The 27,007-nt window shown below is 46.6% G+C and overlaps 2 protein-coding genes across 5 annotated transcripts; both read right to left on the bottom strand.

Annotated features, from left to right (window-relative positions):
• Positions 1–505: 505 nt before the first annotated feature.
• chtopb (chromatin target of PRMT1b) lies at positions 506–4,879 on the bottom strand. 3 transcript variants are annotated; one of them, XM_061696738.1, is made up of 4 exons: positions 4,640–4,879; positions 4,132–4,199; positions 3,752–3,854; positions 506–2,132 (listed from the first exon to the last, which is right to left on the bottom strand). In XM_061696738.1, the coding sequence occupies exons 2-4, from the start codon at positions 4,191–4,193 to the stop codon at positions 1,566–1,568; spliced, it is 732 nt and encodes a 243-aa protein (XP_061552722.1). In that variant the 5' UTR covers positions 4,194–4,199; positions 4,640–4,879; the 3' UTR covers positions 506–1,565. The 3 variants fall into 3 exon arrangements, with proteins under 3 accessions (XP_061552722.1, XP_061552723.1, XP_061552721.1); XM_061696739.1 differs by lacking the exon at positions 4,640–4,879 and having other exon boundaries at positions 506–1,867; positions 1,958–2,132; positions 4,132–4,308; XM_061696737.1 differs by lacking the exon at positions 4,640–4,879 and having other exon boundaries at positions 4,132–4,308.
• Positions 4,880–6,881: 2,002 nt separating this feature from the next.
• pi4kb (phosphatidylinositol 4-kinase, catalytic, beta) lies at positions 6,882–24,589 on the bottom strand. Of its 2 annotated transcripts, XM_061696368.1 has the most exons (13): positions 24,426–24,589; positions 22,109–22,706; positions 19,982–20,341; positions 18,357–18,398; positions 16,489–16,716; positions 13,195–13,422; positions 13,007–13,113; positions 11,169–11,273; positions 10,973–11,096; positions 10,618–10,883; positions 7,737–7,869; positions 7,533–7,653; positions 6,882–7,462 (listed from the first exon to the last, which is right to left on the bottom strand). In XM_061696368.1, exons 2-13 carry the CDS (start codon positions 22,673–22,675, stop codon positions 7,281–7,283), a joined length of 2,463 nt encoding a protein of 820 aa, XP_061552352.1. In that variant the 5' UTR covers positions 22,676–22,706; positions 24,426–24,589; the 3' UTR covers positions 6,882–7,280. The 2 variants fall into 2 exon arrangements, with proteins under 2 accessions (XP_061552352.1, XP_061552353.1); XM_061696369.1 differs by lacking the exon at positions 18,357–18,398.
• Positions 24,590–27,007: the final 2,418 nt, after the last annotated feature.

The following is a 27,007-nucleotide window of genomic DNA, read 5'->3' as shown; positions in this document are numbered from 1 at the left end:
AATAAAAGTGTAGGTTGGGATTTGTTCTTGAGGATTGTCTTCATCAAACACACACCTTTTATGCATGCATGCGTGTGTGTGTGTGAGAGAGGGTTTGTTGGACATTCTTCAGGACCGTTGTCATCGCCCCACGACTTTTGCGGGGTGAGTGTGTGTGCGTGTGCGATGTGGTGACATGGCCCCGCTTCGGTAGGTGACCTATGAACTCTGCCAAGGTAACGGACATCATCTTCCTCATGCTGCTCATCTTCATCAAAGCAGAAGTCAAGAGGGCGCCTCGGAGGATGACCTTGCGACCCCGACGCCGGAAAACAGCGACCTTTGACTACTACGACTACTGTAAGCACACACTAATGTTGTCTTGTATCACTCGTGTGCTTTGTATTGTGTTTCCATGAGTATTGTGTTTTGTCTCACACATAGAAATCTTTTTTTCACAAACATCTCATTTCAGATTTTAATTAATTTTCACCACCACTTACAGAAAACAACTGACATGATTCAAAACACTTTTTTGTTGGTGGAGTCCTCTTGAGCTGTGTGTGTGTGTGCGCAAGTGTGGTGGGGCGGGGTCATGCTTCACCTTCACGCCATGTTGCAGATTTGAAATATTTACTAGACGGGGAAAATATGTATAGTAACTTATGCTTTTGGATAATTGCAACCGATTTAAAAAGGACAATTTTGGCCTAAATGACACGCACACTTGTCTCCACAAATTTGTATGATTATGATGTGGGCACCAGGTTGGTGGTGCCCGTTGGTACGCAAGATGCGTGACTGCTTTGTGTGCGTTTCCATGAGCATGTCAGCCTAACATGTTTCTACCATGTGTGGAAAAGATTGCAGCACATTCAGCTACAAGAGAGTCATCTGCTTTCATAGTTTTGGTTTTAAATAAAAAAAATAATTGTAGCGCAAGAACACAACTTCAAATTAGATTGCATTAAATATAAAGCAAATACTAGAAGTAACTGAAACACGGTGATTAAAATGTTTAAAAAATAAAAAAATACATTGAGATCTTTAAAATATGTAAAAATATGCAAAACCTTGGTTAAAAAGGCTCAACCACTTTAATCCAAACATGTAACTGTTTGAAAAAAAAAAAAAAAAAAAAAAGGAATCCATTGTTGTAATGGACCAATCAGAGCCCTAAACGTTTGCGTTTGTGTGCAGTTTCAGCCACATCTCCACTAAAGCCTAAAAACAAGGAGCATAAAGGTCATGACCCTGACAGCAGGACAGGTGACCTTTGACCTCATCAGGCTGGCCCTCCTGCCGGCGTTGGTGACGGTTCAGCTGACGAACTTATACTAAACAAAACGAGCGCAACTCAAATTATTTTCTCGTCTTTTAATTCGAAAGATTTGCCAAAATTCTCGGACGTACATTTTTTTCCCCTCATAATGAAAAGAACTTAGGAGGAAGCTAACAATGCTAACACAGGAGCAATTCAAAGGCAACAGCTAACGTGCTGAGCGGACGCTAACGCAGGGAAACACAAAAGGAAACGACGAAAAGTGCGGACGCGTTCCCATTGGACGATCCCAAGCGGCCGGAGTTCAGTCCCACCAGGGCAGCGGCTGCCCCGCGAGCGCCATGTACTCCTCCAGCTGGGCGTCCAGCCGACTCTTGGACCTGGACATGTACTGGTCCAATTCGGCGTCCAGCCGGGTCTTGGACCGGGCCATGTAGCTGTCCAGTTCGGCGTCCAGCTCCGTTTTGGTGGGCACGTCTCGGCTCCGCCCCCTCGGCCCGCCGCGACGGAAAAGACGGGCCGTTCCCGGCGGGGTTCCGCCCGGAGGTACTTTCCGGAACGTCGCGGATGCGGCGGGGCGTCGCCGAGCCGGTCTTCCGCTGCTTCCTGCGCGGGAAACACAAAGCGCGGTGCCGGCCGCTTTACTTTGAAAAGCTCCCGCGACCGCGCAGACGTGAAGTGTCGTGGCGTGGGCACCTGCTCTCCTGAAGGCGGCGCGGCGGCACCCGGCTCTCCAGCCGTACTTGTTCCGGAAGGTCCAGTAGCCGAGCTGCCTCCAGCCCAGCCGGGTCCACACGCTCGCACGCCCGGTGGGCGGAGTCGCGACCGCCGGCGAGGCGCACGGCGCCCCGACCTGCAAAACGCTACATGCCTAGCATAGCGTAGCGTGTTCATGTTCGTTAGACTAGGACAAAACTTTAGCAAGAAAACCTCCATTTGAGGTTAGCACATTGGTTACATTTCATCCATTGTCCTCAAGTGGATCATAAAACACGCAAGGGTGCCTTATGTGTTTTACAAAACTTTTGTACGAAGATAAAACACTGTGACAAATGGACAGACCATGTTGAAATATGTTTAGACATAATGCACTTAAGATTATAAGACTTTTTTTGTCGAGTGTTCTGAGTGCTGTTCGCTGGCTGTGGAGTTGACATTTTACATTCACTTCACTTCACTTCGCTGAAACCGCTTTTGCATTTTCCCCAACAATTCCAAACAGCGTCTCCACGTGTCTTCATAACATTTCTGTGACACACTTTTGTCAAAATACCGCAACCTCCAGCAATTCGAGTAGCAACGTGACAACATTTCCCCCAAATGGAAGTCTCGTCAAAATGCTGAGCCCGCTAAGATTGGCCACTTCAACTTGTGGACCGCCTAGCTAGTTCCCCAAAATGTCCACAGAAAAAAATCTATTTGTAGTGACTAGGGCGTTGGGAAAGATGAATGATTGCGAACACAGCGACTGCGTTCAGAATCATTCATCATTCCCAAATCACTCATCAACTTTGTCTTAATTCAATTCAAATCACTCACAGAAGGGTCTCAGAGGACTTCACAGGCCCCCCAGGTGACAAAGATTGCCGACATCCCCTGAACTACAATTAGCCACATGACGAGATTTACTCAAAATGCCGAGTGTGGCCGGAACGGCCGCTTCCACCAGAGTACAACGCAACGAGAATTTGCAAAGTCAGATGACGGCTCCTGGAGAAACGGAGGTTTTGTGCGCGTGGGGATTCCTTTTCGGAGAACGTTTTCGCCCATTCAAAATCTGGTCCGAAAAACACCAAATAAGAGTAAATGTTTAACTTGATTCTCAAAACATCAACCGTTTCGATTGGTCGGCTACTTAGGGAAGCCCTTCTCTGATTGGCTGACAAGTTTCTGTTCAAACTAGTGACTAATAAGCTCGCACGGGCCGAAACTCCGAGGGGATGCGTCAAAATGACCGCAACCTTTCCAATGGCCGAGAAAACTCAGCGCAAAGCAGGAGAACAGATCACGTAGGTCAGTCGGCGATTGATTTTCCCAGCATTCTTTCATTATTTACATGAATTGATTATTATTTATTGAGTTAAAGAGTATTTTACGCTCATTGGAAGTGCTCGTTCCATGTTTTGGAGCAAATTCCACATAGATGGCGGCCACTTGCCACATTCCTACAGGGTGCGAGCGCCCGCGGCCACTGGCGGCAGAAGCGCTTTTTCTGACGCACCCTTTCGCTCTAGAGGTCGGTCCAGCCTAGCTGCCGAATCATTGGCTGAGAATCTCGTTCTTCTGCTCGTTATTTTAACGGCGCAGAAAGGCTCGCTCGCAGACAGGCTTTCACAAATGCTCACATTTCCAAAGTTCCACGACATGCTTGTTGCGGGTCACGCTCGATTCGTCTCTCCAAACCATTTGGATCGTAAAACATGAAAAAGTCGCTTTGCCTCCGTGCCCTGTCGGAAGAAAACGGAGCCTCCCGATTTCCTGATAGCTCACCTGCAGATTGAATGAAGACGTGGAACCCGCCAATAGGAGGACCGACTCGGGAGCGGCCGCCATGTTGGTCCGCATCGTTTGCTCAGCCCGCACCTGAGAGAAGCTAGATCAAAAAGTGTATTTATTTAACCTAGTCAAATTCGTCAAAAAGTACTCTAGACCCCCCGCCCCATCGATTCAACAAGGCTTATTCAATCATTTCAAAAGACAACATGAATTTCCCCACCAGCATTTATCAAGTATATATCCATTATTCGTAAATCACTTTAATCTCGACAGAAAGCCTTGATTCGGTCCATAGCAAGAAATGTTTGTAGTTAGAAAATTAAGTTCAAATGAATTCGTGACTTTGGTAAACATGAGAACATCTCAATTCTCACCGCTGGTGGAGGGAAAGGTTCGCCGAACTTTCCAGGCTAACGCGCGCTGGCCCTCTTCTCATCCTCTTCTTGAAAAACAACACAAAATGGACACATTTACCATGACTGACTCAAGTGCTGAAAGTTGGGCCTTCCTGCGCGCCGCAAGTGCTCAGCAAATGCAGGCGGAAGGCGCCATTTTCAATGCACGACGACGCGCGTTAGCATACAAGCTAACGCTAGCGTGACACACTTGACTCCATTTCACGCCCAAATCGTCATTCGAGCTTGCTAGCGTTACTTTTGAACTCTTCTCATAGGCCAAACGTGACTCAACAGCACGTCAAAGACCCAAGTGTTGCCTTAAAGGCTTCGAGTTTGAATTGGCAAAACAACATTACAGCTAAATCGTTGTCTACCAACGTGCAACTTCACCTTTTACATCCGTTGTCTCACACACACAAGAAGCAAAAGTATACTTTTCAAAGTTTTCTTGGCGTCTCAGTCCGCTAATTCATATTTAGCTCACCTGTGCGCATGCGGGGGTCCTTCGCAGTTTTTGAAGAAAAAGAAGACAAGGTGACAAAACGTTTTACTTCATGAACAGGTGTTTATGATGGAAGCCCATTCCCACCTGGATGGAAGAATACATAAATCAATAAAGGATATTTTGGGAAAGTAAAACGAAGATTTCATGCAGAGACCGATTTGGTCACCCACATGGCGCATGCTAGACTTGACTAGACTTAATGTGGCATCGACACATGGCCCAAACGTTCCACACATTGTTTGCCTTATGGAAGCGCTTGTGCAGGTGAACGCGTTGCGTTGCGTTGCGTTGCGTGTGTAAAAAAAAAAAAAAAAAAAAGACCAAAACTAAACATACATATATATATATATATATATATATATATCTCGGGTCATTTAAGAGTAACTCCCTATTTCGAACTACTTGCAATTTAGCGCTGAACTATAATTGGCTATATATATATATATATATATATATATACACACGCATATATATATATATATATATATATATATATATATATATATATCGGGTCATTGAAAAGTAACTCCCTATTTCGAAGTACTTGCAATTTAGCGCTGAACTATAATTGGCTATATATATATATATATATATATATATATATATATATATGCACACACACACACACACACACACACCGGGTCATTGAAAAGTAACTCCCGATTTCGAACTACTTGCAATTTAGCGCTGAACTAAAATTCTTACAAGAAACGAACAGGAGAAGAAAGGGCGTTGCGTGGCGTTGGATTTGAAATTGGATGCGGGCGCCGGCACTTTCTCGCGCCGCCTGGCAAGCAACCGCATCGCCTGCTTTCACAAGGAACTCCTGAGGGACGGAAGACACAACTTGGGAGAACGTTCTTCCAAAGTCGCCGCTTTGCTAGAATAGACTTGCTCCTCTAATCACGGAACAGACGCCAACAAAATTTTAGAAAAATATTACAACATATCAATAAATATTTTAAAATAGGGAGTTACTTTTCAATCATATATATATATATATATACACACACACACAGTGGGTACGGAAAGTATTCAGACCCCCTTAAATTTTTCAGTTTTATTGCAGTCATTTGCTAATCATTTAAGTTCATTTTCCCCCCCTCATTAATGTACACACAGCACAACATATATTGACAGAAAAAATGAATTGTTAAAATTTGTGCAGATTTATTAAAGAAAAACTGCAATATCACAGTCCTAAGTATTCCGACCCTTTGCTGTGACGCTCATATATTTCTTCTGATCATCCTCGAGATGGTTCTCCACCTTCATTGGAGGCCAGCTGTTTGATTATACTGATTGGACTCGATTAGGAAAGCCACACACTTGTCTATCAATATCAGACCTTACAGCTCACAGTGCATGTCAGAGCAAATGAGAATCATGAGGTCAAAGGAACTGCCTGAAGAGCTCAGAGACAGAATTGTGGCAAGGCACAGATCCGGCCAAGGTTGTCTTTGGGTGTTTCTTCACAGCTCTCACAATCCTTCCGTCATCGACCGCTGTCGATATTCTTGGCCGACCTGTTCGATGTCTGTTGCTCCGTATGCCAGTCGTTTCTCTCCTTTTCAGGACATTCCAAATTGTTGTGTTGTTATGCCAAATGTTTGTGCGACAGATCTGATCGATTTTCCCTCTTCTCTCAGCTTCAAAACGGTTTGCTTTTCTCCCACAGACAGCGCTCTGGTCTTTGTTTGCAGGTAAAAACTCAAACCCAAAAACAAGCACTAATGTTTAAGCAATCAATGTAAAAGTCAACACCTGAGCAACGAGAAACACCAATCAGTCACATGTTCCAATATATTTGCTCACTTGAAAGTGGGTGGCTTCAAACAAAATGTGCTCTGTCATCCGTTGTTTAACACAACTAGATATAAATACCACGAAATTAAAAAAAAAAAAAAAAATGGAATTCTGAACTTTTTTCTCATATTCATCTTTTGATCTGAAACCTAAATGTCTTCAGTATACAACAAAAACAAAAGGAAGTGACCTTGCCGTTCCAATACCTTTGGAAGGGACTTTTTATTTTTTACTGGTAGTAATGGCTTCCGCCATGGAGTAAAACGTTTAGCAGGTGCAGAAACAGGCTTCCCATCAGTAAAGCAACAACAAAAAATACCTGTGGAAATGAGCTTCCTGCCCAGGAATTTTGTATTTTTTTGGGGTGGGAACGAGCTTCCATAATTTATCCTTCTTGTTTCACAAGCACAGACCGTTTCAAGCGAAACCTTTCATCACACTTTAATTTTCATGGGTCCATGGCGCAATGAGCAGTACACGTTTTGAAAGGCCATTGAATTATCATTTGACTTCATTTGACATTTCCCAGTGACTGCCAGTATCAAGTGGGCGGGGTCATATTAGTAGAGGTGATGATTGACAGGTCACGGTGAACAAAAAGCAAAACGGAACAAAACGGGATGAAACCGAACAAAAAGAACGCTCACGCCAAAACACGACAAACATGTCGGGAATGTTACACGGAACGTTTCTCCACGGAACGCTGTCCGACACGCCAATGAAGAAAAAAACAGAAAGAAACACCTGAGAATGCAATCATCATGGTATGCATTATCATCATCTTCATCCTCATAGTCCTCCTGGAATGTGGTTGTCACATGATGCCGTTGGTGAAGTACTGGAATCCGTCGTAGAGTTTGGTGGTGAGCGAGCGCATGGAGCCGACCACCATCTGCTCCACCAGAACCTGCAGCTGCTCCTCGGTCAGGCTCATGTGGAAGCGTTCCTTCAGGCCTCGCATGGTGCTGGAGCCGTGGAAGCAGGGCAGCTGCGAGCCTGTCGCGCACGCGTACGGTCAGGTGACGAGGTCACGGGACATGTTAGCGTGTTCTTGGCGTGTGCCGACCTTGTTGCATGATCTCCACAATCTGGAGCACCCGGTCCATGTGCTTCCTGGCGGCGATCAGGCCCTGAAGCATCAACATCTTGTAGTAGTTGAACATGTCACCATCAGGACCGCCCATCACCTGACACACACACACACACACACACACACACAATGAGGGTGTGGCTACGGCAGCCGTCAGGGCCAACAGGAACGAGAAGAGACCTCGACAAACTCTGCGGTGAGTTTGAAGGCAGACGTCTCAAAGCCGAGGTTCTTGGGAGAGCTGGACAGGATGAAGCCGAAGTCGATGTGGATGATGTGTCCGCACGCGTCCAGCAGGATGTTGCCGTTGTGCCTGAGGGGGCACCGCAACGGAGACGTTTTAGGGGCAGCGCCTCCAAATGTCACTCAGGAATGTTTGAAAACAAAAATGAGCCTCTGACACCAGTTTGACCAATTGACACCATATCGGGTGGACATCAGAGCTGCCACTATCAAATATTTTTAGAATCGATTATTCCATCGATTAATCAAATAATCAGATAAAGATTAGACAAATTTTATTGCAAAATATTGCTTTTCTCAATTACTTAACAGATTATTGTTGTTTATTTGCTTTCACTGCCGATCACAATCTCATCTGCAAACATCATGGTCCAAGGGGATTCCAGTCTAACCTCATCTGTCATCACCACTGCAAACAGGAAGGGGCTCAGGGCCGATCCCTGATGCAGTCCCACCTCCACCTTCCATTCGTCTGTCACACTTACAGCACACCTCACCGCTGTTCTGCAGCCCTCATACATGTCCTGTACTATTTGAACATACTTCTCTGCCACTCCAGACATCCGCATATAGTACCACAGTTCCTCTCTGGGTATTCTGTCATTGGCTTTCTCGAGATCTACAAAGACACAATGTAGTTCCTTCTGACCTTCTCTGTACTTTTCCATCAACACCCTCAAGGCAAATAATGCATCTGTGTTACTCTTTCTAGGCATGAAACCATACTGTTGCTTGCAAATACTCACTTCTGTCCTGAGTCGAGCCTCCACTACTCTTTCCCATAACTTCATTGTGTGGCTCCTCAACTTTATTCCTCTATAGTTCCCACAGCTCTGCACATCACCCTTGTTCTTAAAAGTGGGCACCAGCACACTTTTCCTCCATTCCTCAGGCATCTTCTCACGCGCTAGAATTCTATTGAACAAGCTGGTCAAAAACTCCACAGCCACCTCTCCTAGATGCCTCCATACCTCCACAGGAATGTCATCAGGACCAACTGCCTTTCCATTTTTCATCCTTGTTAATGCCTTTCTAACTTCCCCCTTACTAATCATTCCTGGTCCATCACACTCTTCTTCTTCTACTCTTCTTTTTCTCTCATTTTCCTCATTCATCAACTCCTCAAGCTAGTATTCTTTCCATCCATCCAGCACACAACTTGCACCAGTAAACACATTTCCATCTCTATCCTTAATCACCCTAATCTGCTCCACATCCTTCCCATCTCTATCCTTTTGTCTGGCCAACTTGTATAGGTCGTTTTCTCGTTCTTTAGTGTCCAACCTGGCATACATGTCATCATTTGCCTCTTGTTTGGCCTTTGCCATGTGTCGCATCTCAATGTATTCCTTTCGCCTCTCCTCCTCGGTCCTCTCCGTGTCCCACTTCTTCTTAGCTAACCTTTTTCCTTGTATGGTTTCCTGTACTGTGAGGTTCCACCACCAAGTCTCCTTCTCTCCTTTCCTGCCAGAAGATACACCAAGTACTCTCCTGCCTGCCTCTCTGATCACCTTGGCTGCAGCGGTCCAGTGTTCTGGAAGCTCCTCCCGTCCACCGAGGGTCTGTCTCACCTCTTCCCGAAAAGCTGCACAACACTCGTCCTGTCTCAGCTTCCACCACATGGTTCTCTCCTCTGCCTTTGTCTGCCTAATCTTCCTCCCCACCACCACCAGAGTCATCGTCTTTGCTGTCTAGCCACACTCTCCCCTACCACAACCTTACAGTCGGTAACCTCCTTCAGATGACATCGTCTGCGCAAGATGTAATCCACCTGCGTGCTTCTACCTCCGCTCTTGTTGTTCACCCTATGTTCCTGCCTCTTCTGGAAAAAAGTGTTCACTACAGCCATTTGCATCCTTGTTGCAAAGTCGACCACCATCTGTCCCTCCAAGTTCCTTTCCTGGATGCCGTACTTACCCATCACTTCTTCATCACCCCTATGACCCTCACCAACATGTCCATGACAATCTGCACCAATCACGACTCTCTCTCTGTCTGGGATGCTCAGAACGACTTCGTCTAGCTTCTTCCAGAATTTCTCTTTCACCTCTAGGTCACATCCTACCTGTGGAGCTTAGCCACTCATCACATTATACATAACACCCTCAAGTTCAAGTTTCAGCATCATCACTCCATCTGATACTCTTTTCACCTCCAAGACATTCTTGGCCAACTCTCCATTTCTCTTCCCATCTACACCATGGTAAAATAATTTAAACCCTGCCCCTAAACTTCCAGCCTTTCCACCTGGTCTCCTGGAAACACAATATATCAACCTTTCTCCTAATCATCATGTCAACCAACTCCTGAACTTTTCCCGTCATAGGCTCTGTGCTTTCCTCTTCTCTTTCTGCCCAAGAACCCGCTTTCCACCTCTTCTTCGTCTTCGACCCACAGTAGCTGAATTTCCACCAGCATCCTGCAGGTTGACAGTGCCGGGGACGGACGTTGTTAACCCGGGCTACGACCGATCCGGTATGGAATTCTTTAGATGAACGCTCATATTTGTTTGGCAAAGTTTTAAGACGGATGCCCTTCCTGACGCAACCCTCTGCATTCATCCGGGCTTTGGATCGGGCTACAGTTTGCACTGGCTTGTGCCCCCCATAGGGCTGCATTGATGATTTGGATCTGACGATTAATCAATTGAAAAAAAAGTCGATTAACTGTGGATGAACCAATTAATTGTGACACATCTAGTGAACCAATCTATCATAAGGGAACGGCCCAAAAAGTCTGAAGGACTCACACAGCAAAGTGAAGAAGCAGCGTTCCGTCCATTTTGTTAGGAAGTCGATACCGTAGGCCGCGCACTGACCTGTCCTTGACCTGCAGCAGGTAGCAGATGAGGCTGTAGCCGGCGCAGCTCTGCACAAAGTTCCGCTGGGCCGACAGAAAGGCTTCGGTGGTGGGCGTGCCGTGCTCCTGCAGGAAGTAGTCCAGCAGAGACAGCTGGCTGTGCTTCTTCACCTGATGCAGCGACACGGCGTTCACCACCGGCTCGATCATGCCACTGTCCGAGGACAGCACCAGGATCTTGTAGGGCTTGATCCACAGCGGAACCCGCTCCGCCTCCCAGATGGACTGCGGGCCGGCCGGCCGGACAGAGAGGGAGACCGCGAGACCGTGAGGCCGTGAGCACGCCGGCCGGTGACGCGACGACACTGACTTACCTTCAGTTGCCGCAGCACTTGGAAGGCCAGCAGCTCCTGACGAAGGTCGTCGCCGCATTTGACGATGACGGACAGCAGGCGCCACGTGGGCATGTGCCCGTAAGGAGAACCTTCCCGGATCCGCCTGAAGAACACCACGAAGGTTACGGGACGTGCCGAGGCAGAGGCGGCGGAAGCCGACGCGATGGACGCCTACCGGACTTTCTCCTCCCACGGCTCCTTAAGGGCCACGGCCGACGGGTCCTCGGGGTCCCGTTTGAAAGTGGTGGGGGTCTGCGCCAGCTGCTCCGACAGACGCCGCCTGCGCACGCACATTACGTTATGACGGACACATCAACGCGTTGACGGACACACCGACATGTCGAGCGGGACTTTGACGGTACACTGAAGCGATGACAGACACACCAGCATGGTGTTGACGGTAGGGTTGGGAACGATTAAAGATACAACACTATAACTTTTTCTACTTTAACTACATTTCTCCGTAGCATCACTATTTTCAACATCACAGCACTACAACTTTTGTAGTGCTGTGAAAAAAGAAATTCGGCTAAGTCAACCACAAAAATTGGTCGACGCCAAAATTTCTGTCTCGAGGTAATAGAAAGTATTAATAAACACATATTGGCGCTGCCCGGAACAATTTGGCCACTGTCCATATTTCCCGCACGGACATTTGTTGCAGATGGACATACTGTCGGGCCAATGGAAAACTTTGTCAAAAACGACAGAGGAGCGTGATTTTTAAGACACTATTAGATGTGTAATGGTAGCGCGCACCCCCCCCCCCCCCCCCTTTAAAATGTCATCGCTAGCGCACTAATGCTAACCTAAGGAAAGGCTGATTTTTTGAAAGGCTCAAATTCTGTACAGGGTTTATACCATACACTCAATACCAACATATGCAGTTTAAAGGATAGAAATCCAGCCATCATAAATGAGAATAAAATGCATGTCAGTAGTAGTAAAAAAATTAAATAAAAATAATAATCTGTAGTAGTCTGGTGTTTGACATCCTCGGTCGGAAAGGACGGGGAGGTGGTGATTACTCGAGTACTCGACGTAATATCTAAAGGATAATTTAGTATTCTAAAAAGATTTGATAGTGACAGCCCTATACTTTGGCGATCACAGATGCTAGCTACATTTGCCCAGGAAGTTGTAAACATAAAATGTAATGTCACAGTACGTACGTTTTCTCAAGGCTGCTGTTGAAATGCGGGCAGCATAGTGTAAACACGCAACCGGAGACAATGGCAGAGGTGTGTACATCTCTGCAATTCCAATGGGCTAGTCCTCAGCAAATGAATGCTTCTTCTTGAGTCCTCACTGTCCACTTCTACATACCGGTGTCGGTACTGTGCAACCCCAAAAAATTCCAGTGAACATCCAAGGCGTCCGTTAAAAGGACACCCAACCAGGCATGTCCCAAAGCGAACACAACAATCACCAGCTAAGCCAAGATAGTCGTCACAACTTAAAGTTCAAAAATTCAGTCAGCGCTCAGCAAGCAGTGTGTTTATAGTCATAATTTTTTTCAAAACGAGCAGTGCGTACATGTACAGGGGCAGTCCTAGCTTGAATGGCTTCCCTTCTGGCTCTCAATAGTGTTGGTGTAGATTATTTTCTCTACAAAAATAAATTGTTGTGGTCTATCCAAATAATTGATTAGATTCTTGAAAATAAGATATTTAAGTCTTATTTTACACTTGAAAATACTTGTATGAATGTCATTTTATAGAATTTGAACTCAAATGTTAACTATCGAATCGTATAGTCTCGCTCCCATACTGAACTGAATCGTATCGAACCGTTCCGCTATTAAATTGTTTTTTAAAAATCAAATCGCAACCCGCGTATCGAGATATGTATTGAGTCGGCCTGAGGCCGGAGATTTGATGGACACGTCGGCGTGCCTGGCAGACATGCGGACACGTTGATGGACCTTGTTGACGGACACGCCAACTGACGGTTGACTGACTTGGCAACGTGTAGCCGAACGCTCGATCGAGGAGCAGGAAGGGAAGGACCAACCTGATGTCTCCGGCTGCGATGAAGACGGGTTCTTTGCTCTCTAGACTGCTGATGCTATCCACGGAGAACTGACTGATGTTGTCGCAGCTCGCGTGGACTTCCGGAAGCTGCCAGAAAAGAGAAACAGTCCCGTCGTGCGGCAGCCGTTGAAATCTTTTCGGCGAGAGCAAATCCGGGGCGACGCCCACCTCCACTTGCAGCTCGCCGATGTCGTCCACTGACCAGGCCTCGTCGTCGTTGTCGTAGTTGGGCACGGTGGAGAAGCTTCCGGCGCGCTGCTCCGTGGTCATGCCGCAGTCGGGGAGGTGCTCCACGGAGCGCGTGCTCCTTATGCGGTTCTCGGGGATTCGCGCCGGCACGCTGGACGTCTCGAAGTTGTCCACCTCCAAAACCTCCACGTAGATGAGGTAGGGCGCCTGTGGGGTCAGAGGCGGCGTAACGTGGGCACGGTCTGCGCGGGTGGCCAGATCGGACACTCGTTTCCCAACGCATTTTACCGCCAGCTTAAAAGCGGGTGAGCCAGGGGAGTGGACGACAAGCGGGCCGCCTTTAACGTGCGCGCTCGCCCGGCGGAGCGAGGCCAAGGTCGACCACACGTTTCAGGACCGAGCTCTGCTCTGAAGAGCGGACAGTCGCTACACCCACCCATAAAGGGTTGGAATAGCCTAGAGACACCACAAGATGGTGGCAAAGCATTTTTTTCTGTTAGGCCTTGTACACACAAGATGTTCAAAACTTTAAAGATTAAATCGATGAAGATTTAAAAAAACAAATTTAAATGAAAAAAATTGGCCATTTAAAGGTTTTGGTTCTACTGCACGTGGTGTGCTCCAATAAGCGCAATACACGTACACACAAACGCATAACGATTGTGTGCCACCACCGATCGAGAATCCAGTCCTCCAAGACAGAAATCTCATGTGATCAAATGTAATCAAACAAAAACCAAGAAGAAGAAACATAGCAACAGCAAGATACAAAATCAAAGAGGAGACAGAAATTAAAATTTTAAAAAATAAAACTTGGCGAAGATGCTAAATAAACACTCTTGCACTTCCCGCACTCCACAAGTTGGTCCTCCATTTCTGAGGTCAATCAGACTTTGTGTATGGTTGTGGTGTAACCTTGATTGGCTAGCAGATATGTTGCGGCGATGTTTTCTGGGTGTTTCCGAAGCGGCCAGAGGCAGGAGTGTTGTCGAATGTACATTCCGTTTCACGTCACAACTCACCGAGTCGTGACTCGGGAGACGTCAGATTTTTGGTCTTACATATTGAACACGTTTAATATTTAAGATTCAGACACACAAACACCAAAGGCATGAAAAAGGTGACCCCCAAAAAAAAAATTAAAAAAAGAATTGTAGGGTGGTCTGGGGGGGATCCCCGGGCCCCCGCAGAGAATTTTTGGGATTTTAAAATAAATTCAGCAATCTTGAAGACTCTGAAGAGTACCATAAGGCAAAATTAACAAATGTTCTTCTCGCAGAAAAACATTTATTTACAGCGCTCAAGTACATGTTAATGTACAAATTTAAGATTAAAATTAAATTTGTTTCATTTCTTTGGTTTTTTGTTTTGGCCTCCAACCTGAGCCAGGCCCATGTCCACCTGGACCTGATGCCTGCTTCAAGCTGTGCCACATGAATAGCATCCTCCTCTTTAAGCACTTTCCTCCTGGAAAAGAATTGACTAAAGTATCGTGTGTTTCACTTTATTTTTCACTATTACCAACTTCAAAGGCTAACCCCAAACCCAACCTCCAGGAAAATATTAGGTACAGTATTTTCCCGTTTTTATTGGCCATGTCTGAATTTGAAGTTAGTTCATTGTGTTGTGACATAATCCCTAACATCGCTACGTCGCCCAATACATTTAACATTAACATCAGTAAACTAATTAGATAATTGTAGGCGCGTTTCCTAACTAATACAAGATGTACTAGCGGATCAACGCTTGTCGCCGATGTTACGTGCACGTGACCGCGACCCGCAGCACCACAATGCGAAAATACAAAAGACCAGTGCAACAAATACGACACGGGCTGATCAAAAATGTTGGCCAAACTTTGTACTCAAGTAAGAGTACTGTTACTTGACAATAATGTGACTCAAGTAAAAGTAAAAAGTCGTCCTCCCTTACTTAAGAGTAAAAAGTACACGGTGAAATAATTAATCAAGTACTGAGTAAATAGTAAGTAACTTCAGATTTTTTTAACCGCAGCATGAACATCAATGAAATAAAAATACCAAAATAAAAATGTGAAAGTGCAAATTCTGATATTGCTGCGCGCAAGTGTGTATATGTGTGTGTGTATGCACAGCCAAAACTGCATCTGCAATTGACTGCAAGGTGTTTTAAGTGGGCTGAAATATCCACGTTTGGGCAGACAGTGCCAGACAAACACTACAATACATGAAAGCTGTTGCTTTTATGCCTCTAAATGTAAACATAAGTAGCGCGGCGTTGCCTTCCCAACATGGCCGCCACGTAGGTACGACAATCAGCGGGGCTGGCTTATCTAGTGTTAATACCTATGCCCGGGAAGCCCAATAGAAGACGTCGTGTGAGGTCATGTGACTTTGTGTCGTTTGACTGGTGAAACGGGACTTAAAAGTCACTAGCGCTTCAAATGGATTGGAGCAAACAGCGCCCAATGCGCAAGTCGTAGTCTCGCGCATGAAATAGTTGATAAATATGCAATAATTGTTAAGGGAGTAAAAGTACCGTTACTTCTTAACAGCAGAAGCGGCAGAAGTGTTTTTTCTGGTCTCGTCAACTGCTGTGACTTATCCAAAGTAAGTTCCGAGCGCACAGGCAGAAGCGCTGCGAAGTAATATTCACAATTAGATCTGCGTATGGATGGTGGATGTGTAGAATGGATCTAGCTGCCAGCGTTCAAGGAGTACGAAACAGCCTATGACGACGGCGACCCCACCCCAAGGAAAAACCCATCGGATCGATACGATTCACGGAAATGGCCTATTTTGAGTTAAAAAACGGTGAATTTCGCCAAAAGGCAACTGATTTGCATGTATGAAGATTGTCAGCCCCGACCTGTTTGGGACCCAATAATCGGGACAAATTCACTTTTGACAGACCTCAGACCACAGGATCATCTTACAAGAGTCAGGATAGTCTGGTGTTTGAAATCCTCGGTCGGAAAGGAACAAAATCAGGACCAAAAACTAGTCTGATTATCTTTGTGTGTGTACCAGGCCTTAGAGAAGGCTACTGCGAGACTGAATTAAGCTTTAACTTTGACATGAATCCTTGGCCCCAAGATGCCAAAAGATGGGACCAAAGCAATATCTTTATATTAGACATGAAAAGCCAATGAATTATTGAGTTTTGAACAAATAAAGGAGAAGAGGTCCGCCAAGAGGCAAACTCGCGAACGTCTAACGGCGAATATGCGAGGGCTGACTGTATTTCCGAATGCTATTGTGAAAGATGGCGTGCGGGTGCGTGGGCAGGCCTCACCTTGTCTTTGGAGTTGAGCACCACAGCCTGGGTGTGCGGCACACGCACCACGTGGTGCTCGAAGGCGGCGGTGGGCAGCCAGACGCGGGCGGGCAGCTTGTGGTTGAGCAGCGACAGCTCGGAGATGAGGCGCTGCGTCTTCTGCTCCTTGGTGGGCAGCGTCGCCAAACGCTTGCCGATGCCCATCAGAGACTTGATGAACTCTCGCTGTGGCGCCAGGCGCACCGGCTGCGGGCGGGGCCATCACACCAACACGAGCCGTCACTCATTATTTGTTAGGATTCACGACAACGCGCAAATGCCGGATTCTCAAGGTTAGGGTTGCCAGCATCAGGCGGTACTCGGAACATCTTGGAATCTCTGCGTTTGATATTTATTCTTCTTCTGCCCAATGAATAGCAACGGGACAAGATTTTCCAAAAATGACATGCTGAAGTTGGTTGGATTGGCCACTTCAACTTGTGGACCTCGTAGATAGTTCCTAAAATGTCCACTCAAAATCATTTTGTAAGGTATGAGTGAATGCTTGCGAACGCGGCGACTGCACTCAAAATCATTCACTCATTCCTTAATCCCGATTCACTTGAATGAATGACAAAAATAAATCAATCAATAAATAAAAAATTGGCCACAAATTCCTGGGGAAAATGTATGGATTTTAGGGTCACCAAACAAGACTCCCATAACTCATTCAGTAGCACCCCTTGGAAAGCTGGTAAAAATTAAACTCCGACACCAGTTCGATCAATTGCCATGAACAGAACACAGAAAAACGTCTCAAGGACTATGCCCCAAAATGAACAAGAAGCCCCTCCGTCGAAAAGATGACACCCGACACCAGTTTCAGTGATCAACACAAAGTTGGCAGGACATGCCAAAAATTCTCAAGGACCGTGCAGCAAATCCAACAGGAAGCCATTTTGGTTGATGCTAAAGCTCTTACTTTGCCAAACTCCTACTAAGGATTGCGCTCCAATCAGAAGCGGGTTCCCAAGACGGACGGATGGGCGAAGGCGCTAACCGACGGGCCGTTTGTCCTCGCCAACCGATGTGAGGGTCGGCCATGAGAAAGAGCCCGTTCGTCACTGCTTTCAGTTCTATTACGTCAGAATGTAAAACGTGTGATTGCGTGGACATAGCCCAACACACAAGAACAGGGGGAACTTGACTTGGGAGTTTGATCCCACGCTCCTGACTCAGATCAACCTTCCTCATTGAAATTAATGAAAATGTCCCTCGTCTGTTTTAATATCAAGAGAAAAAATTGTTTTCCTCTCAAAACACAAGTCAAGAAATAAACCGGTTTCACACGCACACACCGAGTACATTGGCGTTTTGGGCCTTTGAATGGCATGGCCGAGTGAGAGTCTTGTAGCGCTCTCTCTCTCTCTGCACTAAAGCTCTCTCAGCAAGCCGGGCCATCTGTCTGTCTGTCTGTCTGTCTGTCTGTTCATCCTTCTTTCTTGAGCAAAGGTTACGTAGCAAAAAGGAGCTTCCCTGAACAGCGGCGCTTTGCAACGTCCGTGCACAACCAGTGATTGGCGAGTTGCATTTCTGCGTCACAGGAACGGAAACATAAAATGGGTGGGAATGTAAGTGCGAATGGTTGTTCGTCTATATGTACCCTGCAATTGGCTAGCGACCAGTTTAGGGTGTACCCCGCCTCTGACCCTCGTGAGAAGAAGCGGTTCGGAAAATGGATGGATGGATACCACGGTCATCACGAGCACAACCAGCACCGGAACCCCAACCAGAAGAAAAGCCCACCAGAACAGAAGAAGCAGAACCGGCCCAGAACCACAAGACAAAGGTCAGCCTGATTGATTTCCCACAATGCAGCGCGCACGGGGTCAAGTTACAAAACTTACAGCAGCGTTGACAGTGTCAACAAAGTCCAAGTTGGAACCTTCCTGAGGGTGAGAGGTCAGAGATCAGAGGAAGCTGTGGACACGAGCCCCGACTCCTGCGTTACAATTTCCTGTTTGCTGATAGGTCACGTGATGTGGCGGAAGTCAACTCTTGACTTTTACTTTAGGAACATCTTGAAGACATTCTAGGTGACCTCCAACCAATCCGCACATAAGACACAGGCCAAACATGTACTGCACATCGGCGTGGGCGATATATCGTCTTGATATAATCCTGACCGTTGCTTTTTAACGATGTGCAATTTTACTTTAGAGAGTATTTATACGGTCTCTAAAAGCGAACAACCGAACGGGTGCATGGTGAAGGAGGAGAGAAAGGAGGAAGCGCAAGAAAGTCCTCATTCGCCGAATCAGGCTAACGGAGGAGCTAGCTAGCATATCCCTACGGCCGCAGCTGCTTGTAAGTGAATATTTCACGATCCCGTCACTGACATTTTCTTTCTGCAGAATTCTAGCCAAATTTGTATGCCAGTATGTGCTGTAGTGACAAACTTGTCTGTGTGGTTTAAAATATTTAATTAGGGTTACATTTTGATGTCATCTTAATTTTTGACAATTTTTTTTTTTTAACAAAAGCTTAAAATGCTGTTGCGCAAACCTGTTTTGGCATATTCTCCTGGACATAACGAAGTTATTCATTGTTGAATATTGCCATACAATATTCTTGTGCAATGTTTTGCAGAAGAATAACACAGTTAACAGACTGTTAACAGTTAACCCAGTCAGTCGCTACGTCTACAAACATCTTCTCAGGACATTGAAAGACTATTGCTTTTTTCAGACCTCGACAAACGTAGCGACTGGGTAACTTGCACATCTGTGAAAGCACCATTCATGCTGAAAGGTACATACAGGTTTTGGAGCAACATGTGCCGCCATCCAAGCAACGTCTTTTTCAGGGACAATGCCAAGCCACATTCTGCACGTGTTACAACAGCGTGGCTTCATTCGTGGTAAAAGAAGTGCGAGTATTAGACCGGCAGTCCGGACCTGTGTCCCATTGAAAATGTGTGCAGGTGCATTATCACGCGCAAAATACCACAACGGAGAACTCACGCTGTACATCAAGCAAGAATGTGAAAGAATACCAGCTACAAAGCTTCAACAATTTGTGTCCTCACTTCCCAAACGCTTCAACGAGTGTTGTTAAAAGGAAAGTGGGAAACATGCCCCTCGCCCAGATTTAACAACAACAACAACAACCTAACCTGTCGCAGGAATCTCACTCAAAATGAGAGAGTATTTGCAAAAAAAATCATCAGTTTAAATGTTAAATATCTTGTCTTGGTAGTGTATTCAATTGAAAAGGATTTTCAAATCATTCTATTTGTTTTACAGAACGTCCCAACTTAACTGGAATTGGGGTTTGGAAATCTTAAATTAACTTATGGGTCACAACTGTGTACATTTGAGTTTTAAAACTGCAAAATGCATTTATACTACTTTAGCCAATCAGAGGTCTGAAAAAAGCAATAGTCTTTCAATGTCATGAGAAGATGAAGCCACCAATTTGTCAATTGTGAATTTTGTGGCGACGCGAATCCCGACACGAACGGTGCAGTTACCTCATCGTGGCTGCTCTCCACCTTCGGGTTGCTGGCCGTCCTCTTCAGGTTGCTGCTGAGGCTGACGGCGGCGGCGGCGTCCGACTTGGAGCGTTGGTGCGTGCGTTTGGAGGGCGACAGGCCGTGCTCGGGCCCCGGGGGGACGGCGGCGGGGGGCGGGGCGGCGCAGAACGGCATCAGCGTCAGTGCGTCCCGGCGGGCCCGGGCGGCGGCCGGATTGAGTTGGTCGGACAGGATGAGCTTGCGCAGTTTGGCGCCTCGAGAGTGGCGCTGCGTGGAAATGTGCATGTCCGACGAGTACGCGGCCAGCAGCCACGCGCACTGAAGACTGAACGAGATGCTCTGCCTGCAGCGATGCACCTGAAGGCAACACGCATGCAAGAGTCAAGGCCTCTTTATACTCCTGCGCTCGCGAGGCCGACAACGCCCGTATTGCATCACGTGACCGACGCATTGGCCCGTGCGACCCCTCTGTGTCACATGACGCGAACACGGCAAAAAATGTTGCTGCGCGTAGAATGCCGCGGACATCATCTCTCGTGATTGGTCCGTTTTAGTCACATGCTGTGATGCCGTACTCAGCGTTCCTCTCGGTTCTACATACCACCTACGCCGCCGCCTTCTTTATCGATTTTGCAGCATAATTAAATGTATCATCTGGTCATCTAGGTCCATTTGTTCTAGCAGACACAGCTCCACGGTCGCCATTGTTGTTGCTTTGTTCCTTGTTACAGAAAGGAAAGGAAAAACGGCTACCGGAAATGGTCAAAAAATGGAGAGGAAACTCCACCCTGTGGCGTCCTAGCCAATACCAGACGTAGCGACACCACCGACTTGGAGAACTGCAGTACATTTTCAAAACTGCACGCGAAGGTTGTGCTCGAGTATAAAGGCAAAGTGCGTGCGGGATAGCCGCAGTGACGTCAGCGCGGTCGCCGCCTGCGCGAGTATAAAGAAGCTTTCACTCACGTGCGCGGTGCTCCGTATGCTGGATATGGGTTTGTGTATGTTTGTATACAGCTTGCATGCGTGCGTATACTGTAAACCGCGTTTAAAATTGTTATGCAAATTATTTTTTTCCCCAGATTTTCCTAAATAGTCAACACAAATGACAGTCAGTGACAGTTTTTACGTTCCATCACTGGAATGTTTTTGAACAAACCTCGTATTTTTGGGGGAAACATAAAAAACTTAAAATGAACTGTTCCAAATGATTACACACAACAGTTTCAAGACATTTTATCGATTTTAAAGAACTGAAAATAGTCACTCATTGAATTTGCAGCATTAGGTCGCCATATTTACTGAAATCAAACAACATTAATGCTCAACTCAACTTTTTTTCTAAAGCACTTTAAATACAAGTCACATTTTAAATATAGGCCCTATTTTGTATAAAAACCAAAAATAACACAGTTGTGTTTTGCGATCAGAGTTTAATTTGTTGCATTGCCACGCTGCATGTGTGCCTTTAAGGGGCGTGGCCTAGCAGGTGATGTCAGGAGCTGGAATTGGTTATCTGCGTGTGAGCGCCTGCACACGAGTTTTGGCCCTACAGCAGCTCCTTAAGAGTGTTTTCATTTTCGATTTTTGTGTTTTACGAAACCGTTCAATAAAGGGCGACTGTGGCTCTCCTTGCCCACATGCCAGGGCGTCACACGACCTCCACTGAACCATTGTTTTCACTTCACTTGAGCAGCGGCGCATCCGAAGACCGCTTGTAATCGAAATTTTGGCCAGCAACACGAAGCAAACAAAAAACAAACAAAAATATGACGAAGCAACAGCTCGGAACTTGAATAACTAAGTTGGATAACTCACTGTACTGTATGTAGCAAACTGAAAAAAATGTCAAAATCTGAAGTCCAGTTGGATTGGCTACTTCAAATAGTGGACCTCCGAGATAGTTCCCTAAAATGTCCACTAAAAAAAATCCCTTTGTTGTGATTGGGGAGTGAGGAATGATTGCGTTCGCAGCGAATGCCAGGCAATCATTAAATAGGACAAATGGAAGATTATTGGTGAGAAGAGCAGCAGAATCGAGGCATTTGAAGTGTACATCCCACGTGTGTGTGTGTGTGTGTGTGTGCGCGCGCGCGCATAGCTCACGCGTGTGTGTTTACCCACCACGTAAGGTTTGATGGCGTCGCCCACGTGCTCGTCCATGTGTACGTACATGTTGAGGAGCTGCGGCAGGAAGAAGTCGACGTCGTCGTGCGGGAAGCTGAAGAGTCGGTTGCCGATGTAGGCCTGCACGCCGGGCTCCTTGGAGTTGTGCAGATAGGAGATCGCCATGGAAACATCAAACAGTTTAGACTCGAACAGGCGCAGGAGCCACGACTGCTTGGATGCCGGGTTGTGCCGCTGGCGCCGTCGAGCGCCCTTTGCCGAGCAGTCCTCTTCCTCATCCGCCTTCGCCGGCGGGGCGGCGGCGCGGGCCTCCCGAGCCGTCCCGTCCCCGTCGGGGGCGGGGTCGACGTGTCTCAGCTTGAGCTGGTGCAGGACCTCCCGACACGCCCTCTCCGCCACCGCCGAGTCGATCAGCAGCCCCGCCCCGTCGGCCGCCGCCGCCTCACCCGCCCCCTCGCTGATGACGCCCAGCGGGGGCGTGGCCGAGGACGGGGACGGCGTGGAGGGGGAGGAGCACACAGAGAGGGAGGGGCTGTCGGAGAGCTCCGCCTTTGTTTCCTCCATTGAGGCCGCTGAGAGGCTCCACCCACCTCCGCTGCAGCGCACACAAAAACGCACCGTGTTGTTACCTCCCCCAAGGAAGGAGAATCCTCTGCCTGTAAAACCTCGGTCAACTTGAAAACTGGTCAGTTTGGTGTTGACTTTTTAACTGAACTTGCAGCATCACGCCAACAGGGCAGCGCTGCATCCGAAACAGTGGCAAGTGGCTCCTAAAACAGTAAAGGACAGATTGTTCTTGCCTACCGCGAATGCTCCCATGAACATCACCGGTGCTGCGGTGGAGAGAGTGCGCAGCACCCAGTTCTTGGGAGTGCACATCACAGAGAACCTCTCCTGGACCAACAACACCTCATCACTAGCCAAGAAAGCTCACCAGCATCTCTACTTCCTGCACAAGCTGACAAAAGCCAGAGCCCCGACCGCCATCATGTGCTCGTTCTACAGAGGGACCATAGAGAGCATCCTGACCAACTGCATACCTGCGCGGTACGGCGCCTGCACCGCATCCTGCCGCAAGACTCTCCATCGCATAGTGAGGGCAGCAGAGAAGATCATCGGAACCTCTCTTCCCTCCCCGCGGGACATTGACAGCACCCGCCTCACCCGCAAAGCCCTCCGCATAGCGGGGGATGCCACCCATCTGTCACACAGCCTCTTCAGTCTGTTGCTATCAGGGAGGAGACTGCGAAGTCTGCGGACCAGGACTAGCAGACTCAATGACACTTTTATTCATCAGCCTGTCAGGAATCTGAACTCTCTGCCCGCTCTGCCCCCTCAACCTCTTCTGTCCCCTGCCCACCTGAACTCTGATGCGCCACACACACACACACACACACACACACACCAGATTCAGGGTTGCACCAGCCACTTTAGCAGCATTGGGGTTTTGTCATTTCATTGACTTATTTGCCTTGGTTCTCTGACCTTGACTATGTTCCACACGTCAACTGATCTTTGATATTGCACATTCAATTTATAGTTTCTATACTGTATATACGATACAAAAATAAACTGATATAACATTGAAACGTGTTAAATGGGAGTCAGCACACACGGGCCACCATTAAATGCCGGAATTCAGTTCAGCCTACTAGAACAGCTGAACTTTATTTGGGGTTAATCAGGTGGAATGTGTATGTTGAATCCCGTGAAGGTGATTGGTTAATTCTGAACACAGCCTGAGCAGCCACATCATCCCAGTTTTGCTCGACCTAAAAAAAGATGATGTTTTCAATTGAGTTGTCAAGTTTATAAGTCACATTAATGGTGGGAAAAGTTTAGAAATGATTCCTCTTGGTCTCATTGTTTTGGTATAACCACAAAAACGTCGCATTTGAAGAGGGGTGTGTAGACTTTTATATTCACTACAGCCAAACAATGGACTGGTCGCCTGTTGGTCTCCGGACTGGCATCTGAGTGGACATCAAGAATAGCAGGCAGCTAACATTAGCGCACAGTCTCGGGATTAGCATTGAACACGAGATGTAGCAGCGCAAGTGTCGGCGAGTAGTAGTTAACGCAACTCTTTTTATATGTTGGAGCTATCGCAAGTCTGTGGGTTAGTGGCCTTGCTGTGTATCCATCCGTCCGTCCGGTTCCAAGCAAGCCTGCCTGAGCTCACTCGGAAGCTTTCCAGCTTCGTTAGCATTAGCCTCGGTGGCATTAGCCAACTGTTGCGACGTTTGCCGAGGACATGGCGGCGCTCGACGCGCAGCTAATGTCGTGTTGTCAGCTCTGTGACGTATTCACGTACCTTGTTATACTTTAGCGGCTGCCAATTGTGTCGTCAAGTCAACTTTGTTTCGCCATTGATGCTGTCGACTAGCCGCAGCCACACCGGATAATGGCCATTGATCACTAGGGGGGGATACGCAGCTTTAAGCGCCTCGTTGCTCGCTTGCTCGCACGCGTAGCTCGCCGCCATATTGGTCCGGTCAACATTCGCGTCGAAAGATGTCAGTAAATGCTTTTTACTGCGTAAGCACTTCTCACAGAAGGTCTCACAAAGTACTTAACATGGTTAAAATACAAAATCATACATCAACCAGGTAATTCAAACAAAACAAATCATCACAACAGAGTTTTGCGAGTCTGCAATCGCTGTGTTCTAACAGCTTTTTAAAAAATGTCTACAGGAGATGCACCTCCTCGCTCAAATGGAAATGTAGGCTACAACTTGGCAGCACCACTCCTGGCACACCGCAAGGCTCTGTCACCTTTGCTGTTTCAATATTGTGTGAGCATTTGTCAGTAAACAATAAAATGACACACCGAATAACAAAGGTGGGCAGTGTTAAGGACGTAATAAAATGTCAATGTTCAATAGATCACGGAACCTTCCATCGTCCTTGCGCGTTCGTTGTCTTTGTTCAAAAAGAGAGAGGAAAAAATAAGACACCAAAGTGCTGCGTCTCAGGGTTCATTCAATCAACTGCACACCAGAGTGCAGGTTCACTGAATGACACACCTGGTTTATTTGAGCTAACTCCTTTTATACACGTTCCGGAAGGTTTCGCTATGACTGTTTGGCAGAAGGTATCTCTGGCCTTTGGGTGTTATCAAAAATGGGGGAGTCATATTAAAACCATCATTCCTCAGTAATCTAAACTCCTACATAACTTCATGGATTTAATCATGTATCATTCTAGTGTTTTGGAAACGGAACTCAATTGTTCGATAATGGAACATAGCTTCATGAGTAAGAAATAGAACCTAGGGGCCCGTCCGTCAAAAGTCACTCTCATTTCAGCAGTCGAAAAAAACCTTAGAGAAATCTGACTTCAGATCTTTCTTGGCACAGTCTAGACACATCAGCTTATGTGTCTTGTTTAGCACTGGTCTTTTTTCAGCTTTTCTTATCTTGGCCGTGTCTCTGAACACTGGACGTCTTGTACTTTGAGGTATTACAGGTAGGTTGCAGCTATGTAATAAGACAGAGCTTGAAGATAATGGGTTCCTGGTAGCTTCACGCTTGATTCTTCTCAAGTCCTTGGCAGTTCATTTGCGTCTTTTTCTCTCAACACGTTTCTTTCAATCCTGTTGACGATTTGGATCAAAACGTTTTGACGGTTCTGCGATCACGTCCCAATGTCTTAGATATTTCAAGAGTGCTACATCCCTCCGACAGACTTCAGAGTCAGTTAAATCTCTTTTTTTTTGGCCCATTTTGCCGACAGAAGCCGCCTAATAATTTCACACACCTTTATGTCGAGTGTTGTACTCCACACCCACACTCATTACACAAATACACTGTAGCTGCTATGCTTAAATTCATTAAGGATTCAAGTTTATCCAGCTGGGAGCTAGGAAGTACTGGATGCCTAAAAGTGATAATATGGTCAAAATAATTGTCTCATAATCTTGCACACGGTGTCATTCATTGCAAACTCCTCAGTCGTTGTTGGTTGCAAAACACACGAATCCTAACTTTATATATGTATTCGAAAAAAAAATGTACCGGCATTACCGGATAACTAGCAACCCTTTATTGCTCAGTGACTGTTTTTTGTTGTTGTTGTCAACGTCTTTCGGTCTCCAAAGCGTCCTCCGTCAATCGACCGTCTGTTGTCGTACTGGAGCGGCTCCGACTACCGGAGACAAATTCCTCGTGTGTTTTTTGGACATACTTGGCAAATAAAGATGATTCTGATTCTCTGATTCTGATTTATGCGAATCAACGTGACCATTACTGTGATGCAATTGAAAGTAGTGAGTGCAATGTAGTACATAGTAACCAAGTAAAAGTAGCGTTCCTTCCTCATACAAACACGAGTATGACTAAAAAGGATGTTGCATTGAAATGACATACTTTCCCCAAGTCATTTTTCCCCCCTCAAAAGGTACTCCAGTAAATGTAATGGAGTAAATGTAGCGTGTTACTACCCAACTCTGGCGAATAAGGAGGAGTCTGACCATTGAGGGCTCTGGAAGCGACACTTTGCACAGAATGGTAAGATGAACAGGGAGCCAGTGCGAGTGACGTGGCTCAACCCAAGAGGTCGACAATCTGGACTCACTGGAGATGATGCTCTAATGACGTTTTGTTGGGAACATTACAATAGTCAAGACATGAGGAGCAATGTTCTTTTCTAGTTGACAATGTGCTAACACTGACCTAAGCTCAGAATTTGGTTTTTTTGGTGTGGAAAAAGTTACAGTTTGAATGTGGTGTTCCTCAAGAAGATTGGCCGGATCCAATATGAGCCCAAGGTTTTTCAAGCTGAGGCACGCACTTGTTGAAAGTGAGCCTCAACAGGTGGCAACTTCAGGATCCAAGCTGTCAGGTGCAACCATTTATTTGGCTGTAGTTAGCATTTGTCAAACAATGCACACAAG

The sequence above is a fragment of the Phycodurus eques genome, chromosome 14 (assembly GCF_024500275.1).
Source record: "Phycodurus eques isolate BA_2022a chromosome 14, UOR_Pequ_1.1, whole genome shotgun sequence".
NCBI classification, from domain to species: Eukaryota; Metazoa; Chordata; class Actinopteri; order Syngnathiformes; family Syngnathidae; genus Phycodurus; species Phycodurus eques.
Note: the sequence above shows the minus strand (reverse complement) of the source record. Positions and strands in the feature narration are given on the sequence as shown.

Coding starts and splice junctions, on each gene's coding strand:
- chtopb (XM_061696738.1), bottom strand. CDS start 4,193: ATGAGAAGAGGGCCAGCGCGCGTTAGCCTGGAAAGTTCGGCGAACCTT. Junction 3,855..4,131: donor AACCTTTCCCTCCACCAGCG/GTGAGAATTGAG, acceptor TTTTTGATCTAG/CTTCTCTCAGGTGCGGGCTG. Junction 2,133..3,751: donor CGTCTTCATTCAATCTGCAG/GTGAGCTATCAG, acceptor ACGCTATGCTAG/GCATGTAGCGTTTTGCAGGT.
- pi4kb (XM_061696368.1), bottom strand. CDS start 22,675: ATGGAGGAAACAAAGGCGGAGCTCTCCGACAGCCCCTCCCTCTCTGTG. Junction 18,399..19,981: donor TGGAGAGCAGCCACGATGAG/GTAACTGCACCG, acceptor TCTCACCCTCAG/GAAGGTTCCAACTTGGACTT. Junction 7,654..7,736: donor TCACCGCAGAGTTTGTCGAG/GTCTCTTCTCGT, acceptor TGTGTGTGTCAG/GTGATGGGCGGTCCTGATGG.